The sequence below is a fragment of the Physcomitrium patens genome, chromosome 12, assembly GCF_059467195.1.
Source record: "Physcomitrium patens ecotype Gransden chromosome 12, ASM5946719v1, whole genome shotgun sequence".
NCBI classification, from domain to species: domain Eukaryota; kingdom Viridiplantae; phylum Streptophyta; class Bryopsida; order Funariales; family Funariaceae; genus Physcomitrium; species Physcomitrium patens.
Genome location: NC_143421.1, coordinates 14013696 through 14031568, shown reverse-complemented (window position 1 = coordinate 14031568; position 17873 = coordinate 14013696). Strand labels below are relative to the sequence as shown.

Genomic DNA, 17873 nt, shown 5'->3' with positions numbered 1-17873 from the left:
AAACTTGAATCTAGTGCCATCAAATTTCTCGGGTAGGGCAATTCTTGGTTCTCTAACACTGGAAGGACGTTCTTCCATAGGAGAAAGGACATGATTTGGTGCAGATGTTGAAGGAGCTCCAACCATTTCTATATCTTCACTTCTTGCCAATCTTGTTGGTCCTTGTAGTGGTAAATTGAGTTGATGCATCACAAGCATTAACTCCTTCAATTGTTCTTGCATTTGTGCCATTGCACTCTTCATTTCAACAAGTTCTACCATGATAACACTTAGAAAAGAGAAGATGTCTAATATCGCTCAAGACAAATAGAAGAGAGGACTTGAGAACAAAGAAAATAGTAAAGACAATATCAGTTTAGAAGAGGGTAATCGGCAACTTCTAATATGCTTATATCTTATGAAGAAAAAGGGGTAATCCACTCTTAATCAAGATTAGACAAAGCTCTGATATTGTAGGTGTACTCTTGTCAATCTATCAAGGACGAGAACTCGATGAAAAAGCAATTTAGACAAGTGAGCCTTCACTTAAAGAAAGGTAACAAAATATAAATAAATAAGTATGTATATTGAAAGAAAAACTGGGATGGCTATTGCCAAAAAAAAACTACAGACTCTTAAAACTAGACTAGAAGTAAGAAAGGAGTTGACAAGAGTGAAGAAGGCTTCACTCTTGTCTCTATATATACTATCTAACTAGGGGCTACGTGGCGACGTTCTATAGGACCTCCAATATGTGTTGACTTTATAGGACACATGCCTTGACTTACAAGGCAAGTTTTTTTACATGTGGGCCACATAGTTAGCTTGGTCTTCAAGCTAACAATATGTGTGGCACATGGCCAACTTGTTGACCACGTTTCTAATCCAAAAAGTCAATTAAAGACACCTATGAAGTCAAAGCAGCATCTATGAAGCTTTTAGGAAGCTTCCATATCAAATACTATAGAATTAACTTACTTTTATCTACTTTTACTTACTTCTACCTATTTGTATATGTAATTATGAGTATGTCCCTGACAATAACTATCATTCACAACTAAAAATCCATGCACATCCACCCACAAAGTTTACAATGAGATTTAAAAACCTAAATGAAATTAAGATTAGGATTTTTGGCCAAATTTTGGAATGGCTTTGCCCTTCATCAAAAGAGGAGAGAGAGAAAGGGCTTGGAAAACCAAGCATCTTTTATACAATTGAGTATAAGCTTGTAAAAGGGTGGTTGCATCTCCACCCTTGATTTCTAAGATCCCTAATCTATATCTATGGCCTTCATTCACCCAAAAGCTAATTTTGTTACTAAGGCTGATGGCTATTGTAAGTAATCAAAAAAGTAATTTTTGGTAAATCAAACTTCACTATTGTATTTGAAATACCTTTTATGCTACGATTGACAATTCACATGCCTTCATCTATATTTATTTGCAATTTTTATGAAATTTTTTACCTCTAAAGATTTTAGCAATTATTGTAAAATCCTTCAAAAATGAAAATTTCATAGCTCTACTTATATGTTGGAGGAGAAGGTGCTGATCATGTTTCCTTCACTCCATGGAGTGAATTCAATGCCACCATTGCATTTGAAAGCCTCTATTAATTGAAAAAAACTACTTGGCCACTTGAATTTGTTGAAGCTGAATAAAAAACTTCAAAATTGTCATTTCTAAATTTCACTAAATCTTTTAGAAAGTTCTAACTCTAATTCACCCTAAATTATATGAGATGATTGTAGGTGAACTCACAGGCTCTCAATCAACCCTTGTATCAATGACTTATGACCTCTAAATTATTAAAACTAATCAAATTACTTTTCTAATTTTCTAATCCATATTATTTTGGTCATAATTAACCTAACTCAAGGAATCAAGCATAGATTTATACCATCAAAGATTACAATCCTAAATATTAATTAAATCACATTCTATTTATATAAATTCTAATCTTGTTAGAATCTCGATGTCAGGGAGTGGCAATGCAACACATGACCTCATTGTCACATCGCTTCCCTACTTTAGCGTCTCCATTATATTGCTGGTGCCATACTAGCATGGCAATTTGGTCCACATGAATATCATTTGTAATCTTAAAAATATCATAGAAATAATAATAAGAATAATAATATTATTGTAATCTCTGTTGAGATTATTATCTGTGTGGAAATGTGTGGCTATCTATAGGTTTCATTGTAAAAAAGTTTTCCCATAAGTCCTTCCTTTCCAATGTGCTCTAAATTGTGCTCCTCCAAGTCCCAAATAACATTTGGGATTATACTATGACTAAATCCATGGTCCCCAACTCTATTGGTGTGATTCCTACCTAGACGTGATTCTATCATTCTCCTATGCAGCTTGCTCTAATACCATGTTATGCCACACAACAAATAAACACTACAATAAAACAAGCTCAAGTAAGATAAGCTAAAGGGTGAAACTCAAATAACTCTGAAACACCATCACATGAAGTAGAAGGCATAGCTTCTTATACAAAAATAGTGCATCTTGATAACAGTTTGATACCTAGTCACTTGAGTGCATACCCACGAATAAATTGAAACCCAGTCACAGTGGAGGAAGCTTAACCAAGACTAAAATAAATCCATCGCCACACACAACGAATGCAACACTTGGAAACCACACGTGACCATTGACCTTCGGACGCGAGGTAATGTGAGGAAAGACTTATCCATCACCATTTCCCAATGTTTCATTCAAAATCCGTGCTCAAATGCCACATTCACGTATCAAGTGACGACTTATCAAGCTGTCCACATTCACGTACTTGGTTGCAAGAGGGAGGCCAAAAAGAGTCAATCAACACTTGAAATGCAAGTCTCACTGCACAAACGGGTTGTCGCTGACAAAATATCGTATAATCACCCTGGCAAAATTGTCCGATGTGCTCAAGGGCATCAAAGATTTCATTGAACTTTGAAGCTGTCAAAATCGACATGTACAATGTATGGAGGGAGATGTGAGCCACTGTCTACTCTACACCTAACTACAGGGAAGTCTACGTCAGGGGCCAACCTGATCCTCCTCAGGAGCTAACTCTCGCTCTTCTGCTGCAGCGGCCATCAACTCATCGAAGTGTTCCGACTTTCCCAGAATAATCTCGACCTGCCCAACCCAAATCAAATCGTCGACCTCAGTTATTAGGTGTCCTGGATTAACTACAGAATCATCAGACCAACAAAACACCAAACGAGATTTTAAAAGCTCCAATCCACATCAACTGCGAGTTAGCGGCGAGCTGAAACTCCTTGCCACAACTAAAAGTCCACGGATTCCCCACTGGATACGAAATATATCCAAAAACTATACCTTAGCTTTTTGAATGGGCCGACCCCTGGTCTCATCTTTCATGTCCACCGTTGAGGTTAGAATTCCTGCGCACACGAACCAAACACGAGTCCATGTCAAACACACGAAGCTCGCACGCACATCTAGAAAATACAAGGTAACAATCCTGCAATACTGAACACTTCCGAGTGCAAAATCAACCGACAAATCACAGAATATCACATTTATAGCTTCCGCCTATTTACTGCAGCGTTCAATATCTCGTAAGCGCATAATTGGTTCAACTTGAAAATCTAAGATGTGTGACCCTCGAAACACTTACTCTTCTCGATTGCCAAACCGTTGTTCTTTAGTATCTCAGCCACCGTGACCACCGTAGCAATTGCTGCAGGATTGCCGTGAACGTTGAAACATCAGTGGGATCTTGCTGTCTACCTCTAATGTAATCCTCAAGCACGTCAAATTGACATGACAGACGAACGATAGCGCGCACAAACAAACTACATGTAAACCGACATTCAGCACAAAACTAAGAACCACCGACAGTGACGATGACATCCGATGCCACATACATGAAATCGTTTAAAAAACCACAGGGTATTCGAATTCTTATGTACGCACCCATTCCCAAGGCTGACAATTCCACTTCTTCATGCTGTTGCATATATCTCTGCATAACAGAGACACTTGTTGTCAATACATTGCATCTTCTGGAACCATCTGATCACCAATATCCTTCCATATTGCACGAACAGTTTCACCGATCACCTCCTCTGATCCATTCACATCTATGCTGGAGATAAACAACCACGACTATAACAGCAGCACATCCTGTGTATAATCCCTCAAAATAGGGTGATCAGCTGTGAAACAGAATGAGAACTTCGGGAGTTCTCCTAAAGAAGCCGGGTAGGCCAGCATACAGCCGGCACTCTAAGACATGTTATCCCTTACCAAACCATCGGCGCTAAAACTTGCAACATCGTCATATTAAACTACTGCTCAAACTAAGAAATTCAAAGTGATAACTCGGTCTCAAAACCACGGTAAATCCCTAGTTCAGCACTATCTAAAAGCATCAGTGCTAACAAATACAAATGAGTATTTGTATTTGTATTTGTTACAAAACAATTCGCACGTATTAGTAGCTAGGAGGGGCTGCAAACATAGACCACGTAAACCTTCAACCAGAAACACGCGCACTAGTACTCCACAGAGATGCTTTGGACAGACCACGTTCTGCCCTCGCCCTGACTCGTGTTCCGAAAGAAAGAACACACTCGAGGTTGGATGTGCAGCGCATCTATACAAATAGTCTGAAGTAGGTTCGAACTTGGCGAACTAGGAAAAGCATTACCCTCTGCGTCTACTGGCTGCGACTAACATCCTCCTAAATGTGAATCTCGTGCACCTCCGCACGACGAAACTCAAACCCCGTCTCAGACGCCAAGAATAAATACGCCTCAAGCTCCAACCACCATTACTTACGCACTATCTCCCGAACTAAGTTGCAACCATTCCACCTCATAAAGGGGCAGATGACCACCGAGTTCACATAGCTCTAAATCAATGACATTTATACCGATCGTCTTCAATCTGCCATTGAAGGTTCCAGCAGTCGACAAAACCGACCAGAATCACATGCCGAGGTTGGAGCCTGTGAAAATGGGACGTTGCTACTCAAATCTAAAAAGTATACGATCGATCCACGCCATCCCCGACCGTGAAAGACCGGTCGGAAAAACACAACGAAGATGTCAACTGGTTACCTTCGCAAGGTTGACATAAAAGAATAATGGTTTCTTGGTGTTCGAAACTTGAATCCGGTTCTTCTTGTGCGCATCATACACGCTCATATCAGCCACCCCTTCTGTTATTTCCTCCATCTTCAACCGACACAGAAAGCGTTCCCTTCAAAAACCAGTGCTAAACTGAAAAATGCGCTTCCACAGAAAGCTACTTCACACCCCCTGCATCCAACCACATACTCTGATTAGTGACCTCAAAACTCCATAGCCATGTTCAACGCTCCGACATGGAGCGGAGACGCAACTTCCATAACCACCTCAACTTCACAGGATGTCAAAAATCGGTAAGAACCGGGTCACGTAGATGTTAATTCCAGCGGCACGGCCATGTCCAGAGTCATCACACACTATCATGCCACATGTCCATACGCTACCGATTCCCTCAATGCCAACGCTTGAGCATTCGAGGCGCCGGAAACGCCCTGAAAAACTTAACATGAACTAGGAACACCACAAGATCGAACCACAAATCCTTGATGTGTGAGATTCGCTTCTCCTTGTTCCAGTTGAGTTACCGATTCAATCCATTTAAAATACTACGCCAAATTCAATCCCTCCAAAAGCAACCAAGACAAGGCTCAAGCTCGCACTTCACTGAAGCAACTTCGGCAACGTAGTCATGCCATCATGACCTTGGCTCGGGATGCTTTCCCACACAAGCTCGCTCATCGTCAAGCTACAAAGAACCGACCAAGGTACAACATCAACGAACACAAACGTTTTATATCCCGCTTAATGAGCTTGGATCCCGTTCTCCGTAAAAACTATACTCTTCCTTCGCAGAAACTTAACCTCGTAACCCTTAAATGACACCCTTCGCCAGGATTGAGTGACATGCGGCCAGAAGCGACCTGCGATTGCACTACGACAATTGTGATCAACATATGCCCGGAACTCGACCACCTACAACGCCCTCTCATGCGCTTCCGTCAAATTTTCAACCGAAAATATCAAAATGGAGGCGGCAACATGATCAACAGTGAGGTTCGGTCCTTCACGTCAGATTTCACGTTCTCGACACCAGCGTGGTCGGCTCAAGGAATCGTTCGGCTCAAAAACTATGAATATTAAAATAACAATAATAATAACGTATATATATATATATATATATATATATATATATATATATCTGCGTGCCATCCCGACTCAGAATCGAAAGCCTTGCGAAAAGGCTACACCCCGACCCGACACATCATAGTTGGAGACTCTCGTGTACAGCAGGCAATAGCAAGCGTGCGCGTTTTGAACAAGATATTACGCCTTTCTCGCCAAGAAGGCATCTCGAACTTCTAACAAGCGGCAAGAACATTGCACCCTCCAATCACTCGCACATTCAGCCTATCATCGAGTTGTGCTAATATTGCTATGTAGGTCGGCACCTCGTTCCTGTTGCAGAACAAGTTGCATTGCGCAGACATTGCATGGATAACTCTCGTCTCACCGCTACATCCTTCGCCAGCAAAATACCTAGCCTCTCAAGAACTCCCTACACACCAAGCTCTTCCCAAACCGCATATCCCCCGAGCCTGAGCCACCTGCATAACCACGTTATCCAAGAACTGCGCGCAAGCCAAGTGCCTCCTCTCCCGGCGCACACATGGAACCTCCCCCACACGCACCAAGACGCTGCGCACCACCACAAACCAGACAAAACCCCTCGAACCTCCCACACCTCTTCAGAGAACGCGAATAGCATCACTCCCCTCAGTCCCAATCCCTGCCAAAAGAACTCGCCGCGCCGAACGCCAATACGAAAATACAACAAAACAAACAAAACAACTAAACAAATACGCACTCCGCGAGATCCAGATCGCACCGACTTCAGCAAACAGAGAAACGCCAAACAAGCACGCATCGAACAGACAGGCGAGGCGGGCATCACCTGACGACCCGAGCTCTAGCGCGCAATCCTCCCGAGCGGCACCGGCAACTAACAGCGTCGCTCGCAACCCGAAAGCTCAGCTTAGGTCACGGTGGTGGCAACAATGCGAAATAGCGGGCGACCGAGAGAGCGTGACGTGAGAATTGAAGAATGCAGGAAGGCAGTGGTGAAAGGGCGGAAACCGTGGGGGGGGGGGGGGGGAGGGGGTGAGGAGAGGGAAAAGAAAGGGGAAAAATGGGCCAACGGTAAAGCTATTCTCACTTTGTGGTGGTCGAGCGATGGCAGGACGCTTGCAACTCGACAATTCAGCCTCGACTCCTCGTCACGGCGCAACCGAATCCTCGAAACACGTCAACATGCCACTTACGAATGGAAAACTGGGGAAAACACGAAAAGGAAAAATAGAAAACGAGAGGGTATCGTATCGTCGAGTCGTAGGAGGAGGAGGAGTAACAAAAGAGCTGGGTAGAAGAAGATTTGGTGGCAGGCTTTGGCGTGGCATGCTTTGGCGACCCCAGCCTTCTTCCACCTCTCCACCCCACTGGGCTAGGCCAAGCTTAGCAAGCTAGAAGCTCCCAGAAACACAATTCCTCTCCTTTTGCTGCTCTCAGCTCCCCTGATATCCCTTCCCCCTGCTGGCTGCAGCATAGCATAGCATAGCATGTTATCCTTCTTGCCCAAGCCCAAGCCAAAGCCACGACAAAAGCAAACGCTCCCTCCCATTATTCCCTGCTTCTAAGTTACACTATCACATGACATGGCTTTTTCCCATTTGCATTCTCCTCCTTGCTTGTGTTGCTTTTTGAACCTCCTTTTATTCTCCTTTTCTCTTCTAGCTCCAGGTGTCTTTTGACACATGGAAACCACTCCCAATGTACATACACTCCAAAACAATCAAACAACATTTGTTTCCATTATATTCTTCCCCAATCCAACATTCACACTTGCCACCCCAAATTCCACATTGTTCAAAGACACTCACACCTTGGGTTGGGGATGTAAATAGTGTAAGAGAACAAAAATAATGGTATTATGGACTGTGTTTAAACAATATGTATGCACAAGAATAATTAAAGCTAGTTTGATCAAAATGTATCAAAAAGATATGTAAATAGTGGATGCTTTAACAACACATGCTTTGAACCACATTTCTCACTATGTTTGCATTTATTAATTCTTCAATTCTTTGATATTGCTTTGTTTTGAGCTATTTTGCACTTAGTTTTGACAAGTTTCATGTTAAAGTCAATAGATCACTATGGATGTTTGGTAAATACTTTAAAAGGCATATACACTACTTACTGTGATCATTTTCAGTTGCAAAAGAAATCATCATTTTCTTGAACAATGATTGTATATATGCATATGTTTTTTGAAAGTTTCATGAAGCAAAACATTCACAATTTTGTTGATTTGATGTGCATAGTCTTGACCAAGTTAGAATGTTAAGGTCTTTCATTTAATTTGGAGTTTAGACACTTCTTCAAAGGCATTCCACAGCCTAGGTTACTTTTGGTATCATTCTAATAAAACATTGCATTGAAATTACCATGAGCATCAAAGTATGAGATGTTGCAATGAAATCATGAACAGTAGTGATAACACAAACAACCAAATGTTTTTGTTTGAATCATTTGTAAAAACAGTCAGCAATGAGTACAATTCATGGAAATGAAGAGATATTCCTCCTAATTGTGTATAACCATGTAAGTATGTTGATTAAAATATGATTGAATGTTGTTGACATTGTCATGATTCATTCAATTTATGCATCAAAAACTTGGATTTGCTTGAAAAATGGTTATGTTTGACTGGATAACTTTATACTTTGTATGTCAATTACATGGGTGTGTTTAATTTTTTTATTTTTTATAGAACAATACTTTGAAAGAGCAATAAATAACAAAAAGATCAAGTTGTATTTTAAATTGTCCTTGCACACTTTGAATTGAATGGACTTATAAACAAGTTTTAATCCTTGTCAATGTCATACTACTCACAAATTGGTGCTTATGATATACTAATGATGTAGTGATGTAAAATGTGATATTCTTATGTCACAGTCAAGAGACTGTTGATGGTTAAAAGTATGCAGTAAAGTGAATGTAGTGTTAAACAAAAAGAAGTCAAATAAGACCATAACTTGATTCTTGTTTTTGATGTCATGAACCTTAACAAATAGTTTCTGGAAACTTGTTTCAGGGCATACTTGTTTATGATTTTTTTTTTTTTTTTTTTTTTTTTTTTTTGAGGTGAGATGACAGAAGATATTCACAATGCATATTTTATCACTTTTTATAAGATACTGAGAGAGCGTGACCTAAAAACATGATTGTTTAGTATTATTTACATGGTGCACAAAACAAGTATTGAGTGTTCATGTGGGCAAAGATGAAATTGTGTAAGCTCAATGGTTTTGTAAATTTTTACTGGTCATGTGGTTTTATAGGAGATAATGTTAAACTATTTTGAAATGTAAAATATGTGTGATTCTGAGCTTTGATCCTGATAATACGGGTGTCAAACTAAAGTTGTTAGATGTACAAATAGTTTTTGCATTGTGGCAAATAGATGCTGCATTTTCTTTACAAGAAGGAAACATGCTAAATTTCTATTACATGTATGTATACACATTTTGCAATGATCAAATGAAGCTATGTTGATTTTGGTATTGATTTTTGAGTTTTGGTGAGATTTTGATAACCTAAACCATCTAATCAGTGTATCAAATGATCAAATAGATGGAATGCTTCTAAGTGTTACAAACAATAATAATTTCACCAGGAAACTGATGTGGATTAAAAGCCCAAATGTATTTTTCTTGTGACAGTGACAGAATGTTTGAAGATAATAAATCCAAAGTTTTTACCACAATGTAGCAGAATTGTATGTGATTACCTGCATAAAATTATCAATGAAGTGAGTTTGTTACCAGGAACAAATTTAGACATTTATAAGGTGGAATTTGTGTTTTATTTTTGTACATTATTTCAGTTCCAAACTTGAATTTGTTGTGATTAGGAAGTAGGAAATGCATGAAGAGAATTGTAATAAAATTATGCCTACCTGAAGTATTGCAAGAACTGGTCGTGATTGAATTCTGATCTATATTTTTATTATATTGATTTGTTTTTTTTTATTTTATTTATATGGTATCTCTATTGACATCTTGAAAAGTATCATAGTTCATTTTTGTATCAATTTTCACCTCTTTGCTCAACTTCACATGTTTTTAATCAATTGTTAAGAGTAATAAGATGTGGAGCCTTGAAGTTGTCCCATAGAACTATTTAAAGAGGGCCCCATGTCATAGTAGTCTATGGTAAGATGCTTGACTTTAGCACTTTTTTAATGAAATGTAGGTTTAATTTGCTTTCAAGGTTTGTCAGCTCAACACATTTTACATAAACAGATTAGAATTGTTGGTTGTTTTTAATTCGCCTTACACTTCACATCCTGCGTCTGGATTTGACACTTCAAAGTGTGTTATGATACCTGATAGTAGTTCGAAGTTCATGCCTTCAGACTTCATCGTTCGGTTGCCAGAGGGTAGTAGACCGGTCACCAAGGCACTAAGGGATGTGTGTAGTTACCGAGGCACATGGTCATAGGTCCATTTTCCTCACACTGAGTGGGAAGGGCAGATCTACAGTATGATCCACACCCACTGTAGCTTGACAGAGGCGAAACGGAATAGATACAGTGCCTTGCGCTGACTGGACGTCCACTTGGATGCAAGACCCATCCACTTCCACGTCAGCTATGCAGCCAATGGTAACGAGCCACGTCACAACCTCGCGGCGGCTTCGAGAGACTCCACGTGGTCCGCGGATTTGCCGAAGGACGTTGACATATCGAAGAGGGCGTTGACATGTCGCGGGGGATTGACTCGTGGATTGCAGGAATTGAAACAGAACAATGGAGGGATAGAAAGAGAGAGCAAGCGAGAACAGCTGACGGGGGCAGTTAGGTACCGAAAGTCTTGCAGGAGCAGGCACCTGTAATCGAAATCGTGTAGTTGCTTGCAACAGGAGTGATAATTCAGGAGCAGCAGACGATGTGGTTACCTTTACGCAATTTAACTCTTGCAATTAAACCTACACGAATGCACAGTTGCAGTGAACCTCTTCGCAAGTGTTCAAGGAGCTAAGTACTTCATGGCAATTTCAGTCTATGCTTGGCACTACGTTTCATGGCTAAGCACCTCTGCGCTCATCGATGCGGATCACTGTCGGGTTCCGTATTCGGAACAAGGTGTGACCTGGTCGTAACTGCTGTTGTTTTCAACTTGAACTGTGAGTGTTGTGTGGTTTGTGGTACTGCATAAATATGTTCTTGCTCGACTTCGTCATCAGGTAAAACATCATGTAGGGTTTGATTTTAGAGTCTCATTCTGAAGGCTATAAGTGCACTGATTATCCAAGGTGGAATAACCTCAAGAGTGGTTAGGATTCGATTATGTTTTCTAAGGCCAATTGACAACTCAGAGGAGATTACAAGTGATGAATTTGTACTCTCCGTTGCACATGAAAGTCAATCCAGCTTGTCAGTTTCGCTGTAAGTGATCTTCCGTTACTGTTCGAGTTCACAGAACAGAGTAGTAAGAATGTAATCGCTCGAATAACTTGAACAAGATTTAGGCAGAGTGCGTGGGTTAGGGATTGGAGCCATTCACGAGCCCAAGTCCGAAGGTGTGCAGCTCATCGAACCTTTTTGAGTAAAGAATGAGCTTCAACAATTCATGACGTCAGAGCTAATGGCAGAGACAAATGGTAGAGATAGGGAATAGAGGCATACATCATGATTTCCTGAGCCAAAACTGCGATATGCTGCAGATTACAAAATAGCGTTCAATGAGACGACTTGAAGCGCCGTCTGGATGGGAAAGCACTGCAGATGCTCATCAGCCACAACGATTTGTGAAACTTATAACATAAACGTTGATGAACAATGTCTGCACTGATGTCTGCAGCCGAGGAGGCTGCTACTCTAGCAGATCCAGCCTGCGAAGATGCTCATGCAGAAGCAGTGGAGTGAGGGATGTCGAGGGATTGACAATTCTTTGAGGTTTTTGTGTTCATACTCTTGTGAATAACGAGTTTGGTATTCAACATTGAACGTAATGCTGTACATGTAAACAATAAGTTTTTTAATCAAGTTAATTTTACAGAAAAGCTTCAACTCGTTTTGTAATATAAAAATGCAACAATAAAGATATTTAAAATATGTTCGTGTTTTATCTGAATAATCTAACACATTAGTGGAAATTAATTTAAAATTATTCAATATACTAAGCAAAAAATATTATTGATTATTTTATATTTTTTCATTATAATAATATTTATTCTTGATTTTGTCATTTTTGATATGATGCTTTAAATTAATTAAGTTTAAATAACATCAATCATTCTATACAAGTCAAGTTTTGAATTATTTTTAATAAAAAATGTTTAAGCTTATCTAAGAAATAACTTCTAGAAATGTTCCATTGTGTATATTAATGAAGACCAAATGTGATAATTTTAGTTCAATATGATTTTTTAAGAGATTATTTTGTAGTTATGTGACTAGATTGTTTCCTGTTGTATTACAATTGCAATCTTTGATTAGTTCACTAATTTAATTATTAATTTCAAATAAATATCTCTTTTACCTTTAAATTTTGGTTTAAGAATATGGCAGGTTATGGTTCAATAACATACCACTTGCTTTATTATACAAAGTACAAAAATTAGAAATGATACCTATAGAACGTGATTTCTTTCACAACAAACCTTTGTTCATTGCATGTTTCATTACATGTACACATTCAATATCATATAGATACTACTAGTCAATATTTTTTAAACCACATGGTCAACTTTTTGCTTTATTCTAAACCAAAACTTTTTACAATGAAACCTATAGATAGCCACATATTTCCACACAAATAATAATCTCAATAGAGATTTCAATAATATGATTATTCTTATTATTATTTCTATGATATTTTCAAGATTACAAATGATATTCATGTGGATCAAATTGCCATGCTAGTGTGGCACTAGCAGCACAATGGAGACGCTAACGTAGGTGAGCAATGTGACAATGAGGTCATGTGTTGCAATGCCACTCCCTCACATGTCACGGCCATAATCATGTAAGCTAATAATTACATATAGAAATAGGTAGAAGTAAGTAAAAGTAGATAAAAGTAAGTTAATTCTATAATATTTAATATAGAAGCTTCTTAGAAACTTCTTAGACGCTGCTTTGACTTCATAGGTGTCTTTAATTGACTTTTTGGATTAGAAACGTGGTCAACAAGTTGGCCATGTGCCACACATGTTGTTAGCTTGAAGATCAAGCTAATTATGTGGCCCACACGTAGAAAAACTTGCCTTGTAAGTCAAGGCATGTGTCCTACAAAGTCAACACATATTGGAGGTCCTATACAACGTTGCCACGTAGCTCCTAATTAGATAGTATATATAGAGACAAGAGTGAAGGCTTCTTCACTCTTGTCAACTCCTCTCTTGCTTCTAGTCTAGTTTCAAGGGTCTCTAGTTTTCTTGTCTTTTGGCAATAGCCATTCCAGTTTCTATTTCAATATATATACTTATTTATATATATTTTGTTACCTCTCTTTGAGTGAAGGCTCGCTTGTCTGAATTGTTTTTCATCGAGTTCTTGTCCTTGACAGATTGACAAGAGTGCATTTACAATATAAGAGCTTTGTTTTTTCTTGAGTAAGAGTGGATTACCCCTTTCTCTTGACAAGACATAAGCATATTGGAAGTTTGCGGATTACCCACTTCTAAACTGATATTGTTCTTAGTATCTTCTTTGTTATCAAGTCTTTCTTTTCTTTTGTCTTGAGCAGTATCAAACAAATTTTTCTTCTTAGTGTTATTATGGCAGAGCTTATTGAAATGAAGAGTGCAATGGCACAAATGCAAGAGCAAATGAGGGAGTTAATGCTTGCAATGCATCAACTCAATTCACCAACACAGGAAAGAACAAGAATAGCAGAAAGTCGAGATATAGAGATGATCGGAGCTGCTTAACATCTACAACAAATCAATTTCCTTCTCTAATTGTACAACGACCTGTAAGCACTGGAGAACCAAGAATTGCCTTACCTGAGAAATTTGATGGTACGAGATCAAAGTTTCGAGGGTTCATCAATCAAGTACAATTGGCAATTGAACTTCAACCGCAAAGCTATCCAACTCCAGGATCACAAGTCAGGTTTATTGGCACTCTACTTTTTGGTTCTGCATTATCGTGGTTTTCGTCTTTTCTTGAACAACGAAATCCAATATTGGACAATTTGGAAGCTTTTTTGGCGGAGTTTCGATCTATGTATGGTGAACACGATGCAACTCGTGTTGCAACAAATAAGATCCGAATTCTGCGACAAGGAAATCGCTCAGTAACAGTATATGCTTCACAATTTCGACAACTTGTAATTGACATCAAGTGGGATGATGCTGCACTCATCAGTCAATTTCTTTATGGATTGTAATACGAAGTAAAGAAATTGATGCTCAACTTACCTGATCCTCAAACTTTGAGTCAAACAATCGATTTTGCGGTAAAATGTGATAATCGACTTTTTGAATTTCGATCTGAGAATCATTCACGGGAACCTCAACGTTATTACTCAATGGCAACATCAACATCTTTGCCAAACGTACATTCGGAAGTAGAAGACATGCAAATTGACGCGGTACGTTTTAAACCTCTAATTGAGCAAGAAAAGATTCATCGTCGTCAAGAAGGATTATGTTTATATTGCGAAGAACCTAAGCACACTGCTCAACATTGTCCAAAGAAACGACGCAACTATAAAATGAGGGGTACGACGGTCAAAGAAGACAACATGTCGGAAAACGGATTCGTCCAGCTACAATAGGGACCGTGCAGCTGGAACCTTGTACAATTCTTAATGAAGGTCCTATCCTCTCCTCAGAACCCTCTCCTTGTTTTATAATAGACTTATATTTAGGACCTAAGAATTACAAAGCCTCTGCTTTATTAGATTCGGGAGCCTCAGCATGTTTTTTAGATGAACAATTTGTTAAAAGTCGTAAAATACCTATTGTACAGAAACCTAAACCAGTACATGTAGAAGTCATAGATGGTCGTCCCTTGTCTTCTGGAGATGTCACTCATGAAACTCATCCTATAAAAGTAACAATAGACGGTCATGATAGCTACATAGCTTTTAACATAATTAAATCCCCGTCCAATCCAGTTATTTTAGGTTTATCCTGGCTAGAAAAATATAACCCTCGAATAGATTGGAATTCACGTAAACTTGACTTTTTCCAAAGCGTTATTAATAGTTCTACCAACCAAGTAAAAAATTATAAGTTTAGTATAGTAAAACCCGTACTGATAGGTGCAAAAGCATTTATACACGCAACAAAAGAAGGATCAACTTTTGCTATTTATGCTACACCTATTTCTGAAAACGTAAAGACTTCAAGTGGCATTCCAAGTCAATATCAGGAGTATCAAGACGTTTTTGAGAAAAAGAATGCAGATATTCTTCCTGAGCATCGCCCATATGATTGTTCAATCGACCTCAAGGAAGGAACTCAGCAACCATTTGGACCAATTTACAGTTTATCGCAAGATGAGATGGCTGAACTCAAGACATATATTGACGAAATTTAGCGAAGAATTTCATACGCCATTCAAAATCTCCAACAGGAGCTCCAATTCTATTCGTAAAGAAAAAAGATGGATCTTTACGAATGTGTGTTGATTATCGAGGACTCAACAAGATCACAATCAAGAACATGTATCCATTACCTTTGATATCAGGACTCCTTGACCAGTTGAATCAAGCTAAGATCTATACAAAAATAGATCTAAGAAGAGCATATAATCTAGTACGGATCAAAGCAGGAGATGAATGGAAGACTGCGTTTCGAACCAGGTATGGACATTTCGAATATAATGTCATGCCCTTTGGACTCACGAATGCACCAGCTGCTTTTCAACATCTCATGAATGATGTATTTTGTGAATTCTTAGACAATTTTGTCGTCTGCTATCTAGACGATATCCTGATCTATTCTAAGAACGTTGAAGAACATGAAATACATGTTCGTCAAGTATTACAAAAACTTAGAGATGCAGGATTCTATGCCAAGATGGAAAAGTGTGTATTTCACACTACTCAAGTTGACTTTTTAGGATACATCATTTCAAATGATGGTCTCATGATGGATTCTAAGAAAGTCCAAACAATCATGGATTGGAAGATTCCAAGGACAGTAAGAGATGTCCAATGTTTCTTGAGATTTGCCATTTACTATCGGATCTTCATCAAAGATTTCTCACGAGTTGCAGCTCCACTTACACGCTTGACTAGTAAAGATAAATTCCAATGGAATCAAGAAGCGGAAGCAGCATTTGAAGCCTTGAAGACATCGTTTGTCTTTGCACCAGTCTTATATCGTGTTGACTTTTCCAAGGCATTTTTTATGGAAACAGATGCATCAGATTTTGCCTTAGGTGCAGTTTTATCACAAATGGGATCAGATGACAAACTTCATCTGATAGCTTTTCATTCAAGAAAATTCTCAGGAGCCGAGATCAATTATGAGATCCACGATAAAGAACTTCTTGCGATCGTGGATTCCTTTCAAGAATGGCGTCATTATCTAGAAGGCGCTTCTAGTCCAGTCACTGTGTATACAGATCACAAGAACCTCGAGTATTTCATGGCAGCACGCGTGTTGAATCGGCGTCAAGCTCGTTGGAGTATGTCTTTGTCAAGATTCGAGTTCATTATCACTTATCGGCCAGGAAAACAACAAGGTTTGTCCGATGCCCTATCTAGACGTTCTTATTTTGCACCAAAAGAAAGAGATGCAGCTTTTGAGCAACAAAGAACGGTCCTCTTGAAACCGGAGCAATTTCATCTCCGAGCAATGAAATCAACATTGATTGTTGATTCAACTTTTTTCAAGCAAATCCAGTCCAGTATGTCCTCAGACCCTCTTGTTTATGATATCGAGAATAATTCTTCCAAGTCTCATGATCCTTCTAAGTTCGAGTTCAAGAATAATCTATTATATTTTGAAGGACGCCTATATGTTCCAGAAGGAGAAGCACGTTTACATGTTCTTCAAGCACGTTTACGTGTTCTTCAAGCACGTCATGACTTTCCAACAGCAGGGCACTTTGGATATAATAAGACTTTGGAACTCATATCAAGAGATTTTTGGTGGCCACAAATGTGGAAGTCAGTCAAAGACTTTGTACAATCATGTGATATTTGTTCAAGATCAAAAATTCCTCGTCATCGACCTTACGGACTTCTTCAGCCATTACCTATACCAGAACAACCATGGACTTCTGTTTCTATGGATTTCATTACAGATCTTCCAAGCTCAACATCTTATGATTCTATATTTGTGATAGTAGATCGTTTCACCAAGATGGCACATTTTGTGCCATGTAAAAAATCTATCACAGGTGAAGAAATAGCTAAGCTTTTCATTGATAATATCTATCGCTATCATGGATTACCTAAAGATATCATATCAGATAGGAGAACTCAATTTGTGTCAAGATTTTGGAAGACTCTTTTTAAGATTTTAAAAGTGGACATAAAGCTATCTTCGGCTTTCCATCCTCAAATTGATGGACAAACAGAGCACGTAAACCAAGTCTTGGAGCAGTATTTAAGGTGTACTATCAACTACCAACAAGATGATTGGACAACCTTTCTGCCATTGGCAGAGTTTGCTTATAATAATATTGTACATTCTTCCACGCAACAAACACCTTTCTTTGCCAATTATGGCTATCATCCACGACTTGATACTTTTGATTTTTCAAAAGTTGATAATCCTGCAGCAGAAGATATAGCAAATCGGTTGT

General features: G+C 38.9%; 1 protein-coding gene across 4 annotated transcripts; it reads right to left on the bottom strand.

Annotated features, from left to right (window-relative positions):
- Positions 1 to 2864: 2864 nt before the first annotated feature.
- On the bottom strand, positions 2865 to 7613 carry LOC112289196 (uncharacterized protein At2g34160). Of its 4 annotated transcripts, XM_073537713.2 has the most exons (7): positions 6990 to 7115; positions 5698 to 5958; positions 5069 to 5269; positions 3921 to 3969; positions 3622 to 3684; positions 3321 to 3385; positions 2865 to 3116 (listed from the first exon to the last, which is right to left on the bottom strand). In XM_073537713.2, the coding sequence occupies exons 3-7, from the start codon at positions 5183 to 5185 to the stop codon at positions 3015 to 3017; spliced, it is 396 nt and encodes a 131-aa protein (XP_073393814.1). In that variant the 5' UTR covers positions 5186 to 5269; positions 5698 to 5958; positions 6990 to 7115; the 3' UTR covers positions 2865 to 3014. The 4 variants fall into 4 exon arrangements, with proteins under 4 accessions (XP_073393814.1, XP_073393812.1, XP_073393813.1 ...); XM_073537711.2 differs by lacking the exons at positions 5698 to 5958; positions 6990 to 7115 and adding an exon at positions 7251 to 7613; XM_073537712.2 differs by lacking the exon at positions 5698 to 5958 and having other exon boundaries at positions 6487 to 7115.
- Between the last annotated feature and the right edge of the window lie 10260 nt (positions 7614 to 17873).

Bases quoted from the DNA above. Each gene is read 5' to 3' on its own strand.
- LOC112289196 (XM_073537711.2), bottom strand. From the start codon at position 5,185: ATGGAGGAAATAACAGAAGGGGTGGCTGATATGAGCGTGTATGATGCG. The intron at 3,970-5,068 runs GTAACCAGTTGA...TCTGTTATGCAG, and splicing joins TTTATGTCAACCTTGCGAAG to AGATATATGCAACAGCATGA. The intron at 3,117-3,320 runs GTATAGTTTTTG...TGGGTTGGGCAG, and splicing joins GGCCCATTCAAAAAGCTAAG to GTCGAGATTATTCTGGGAAA.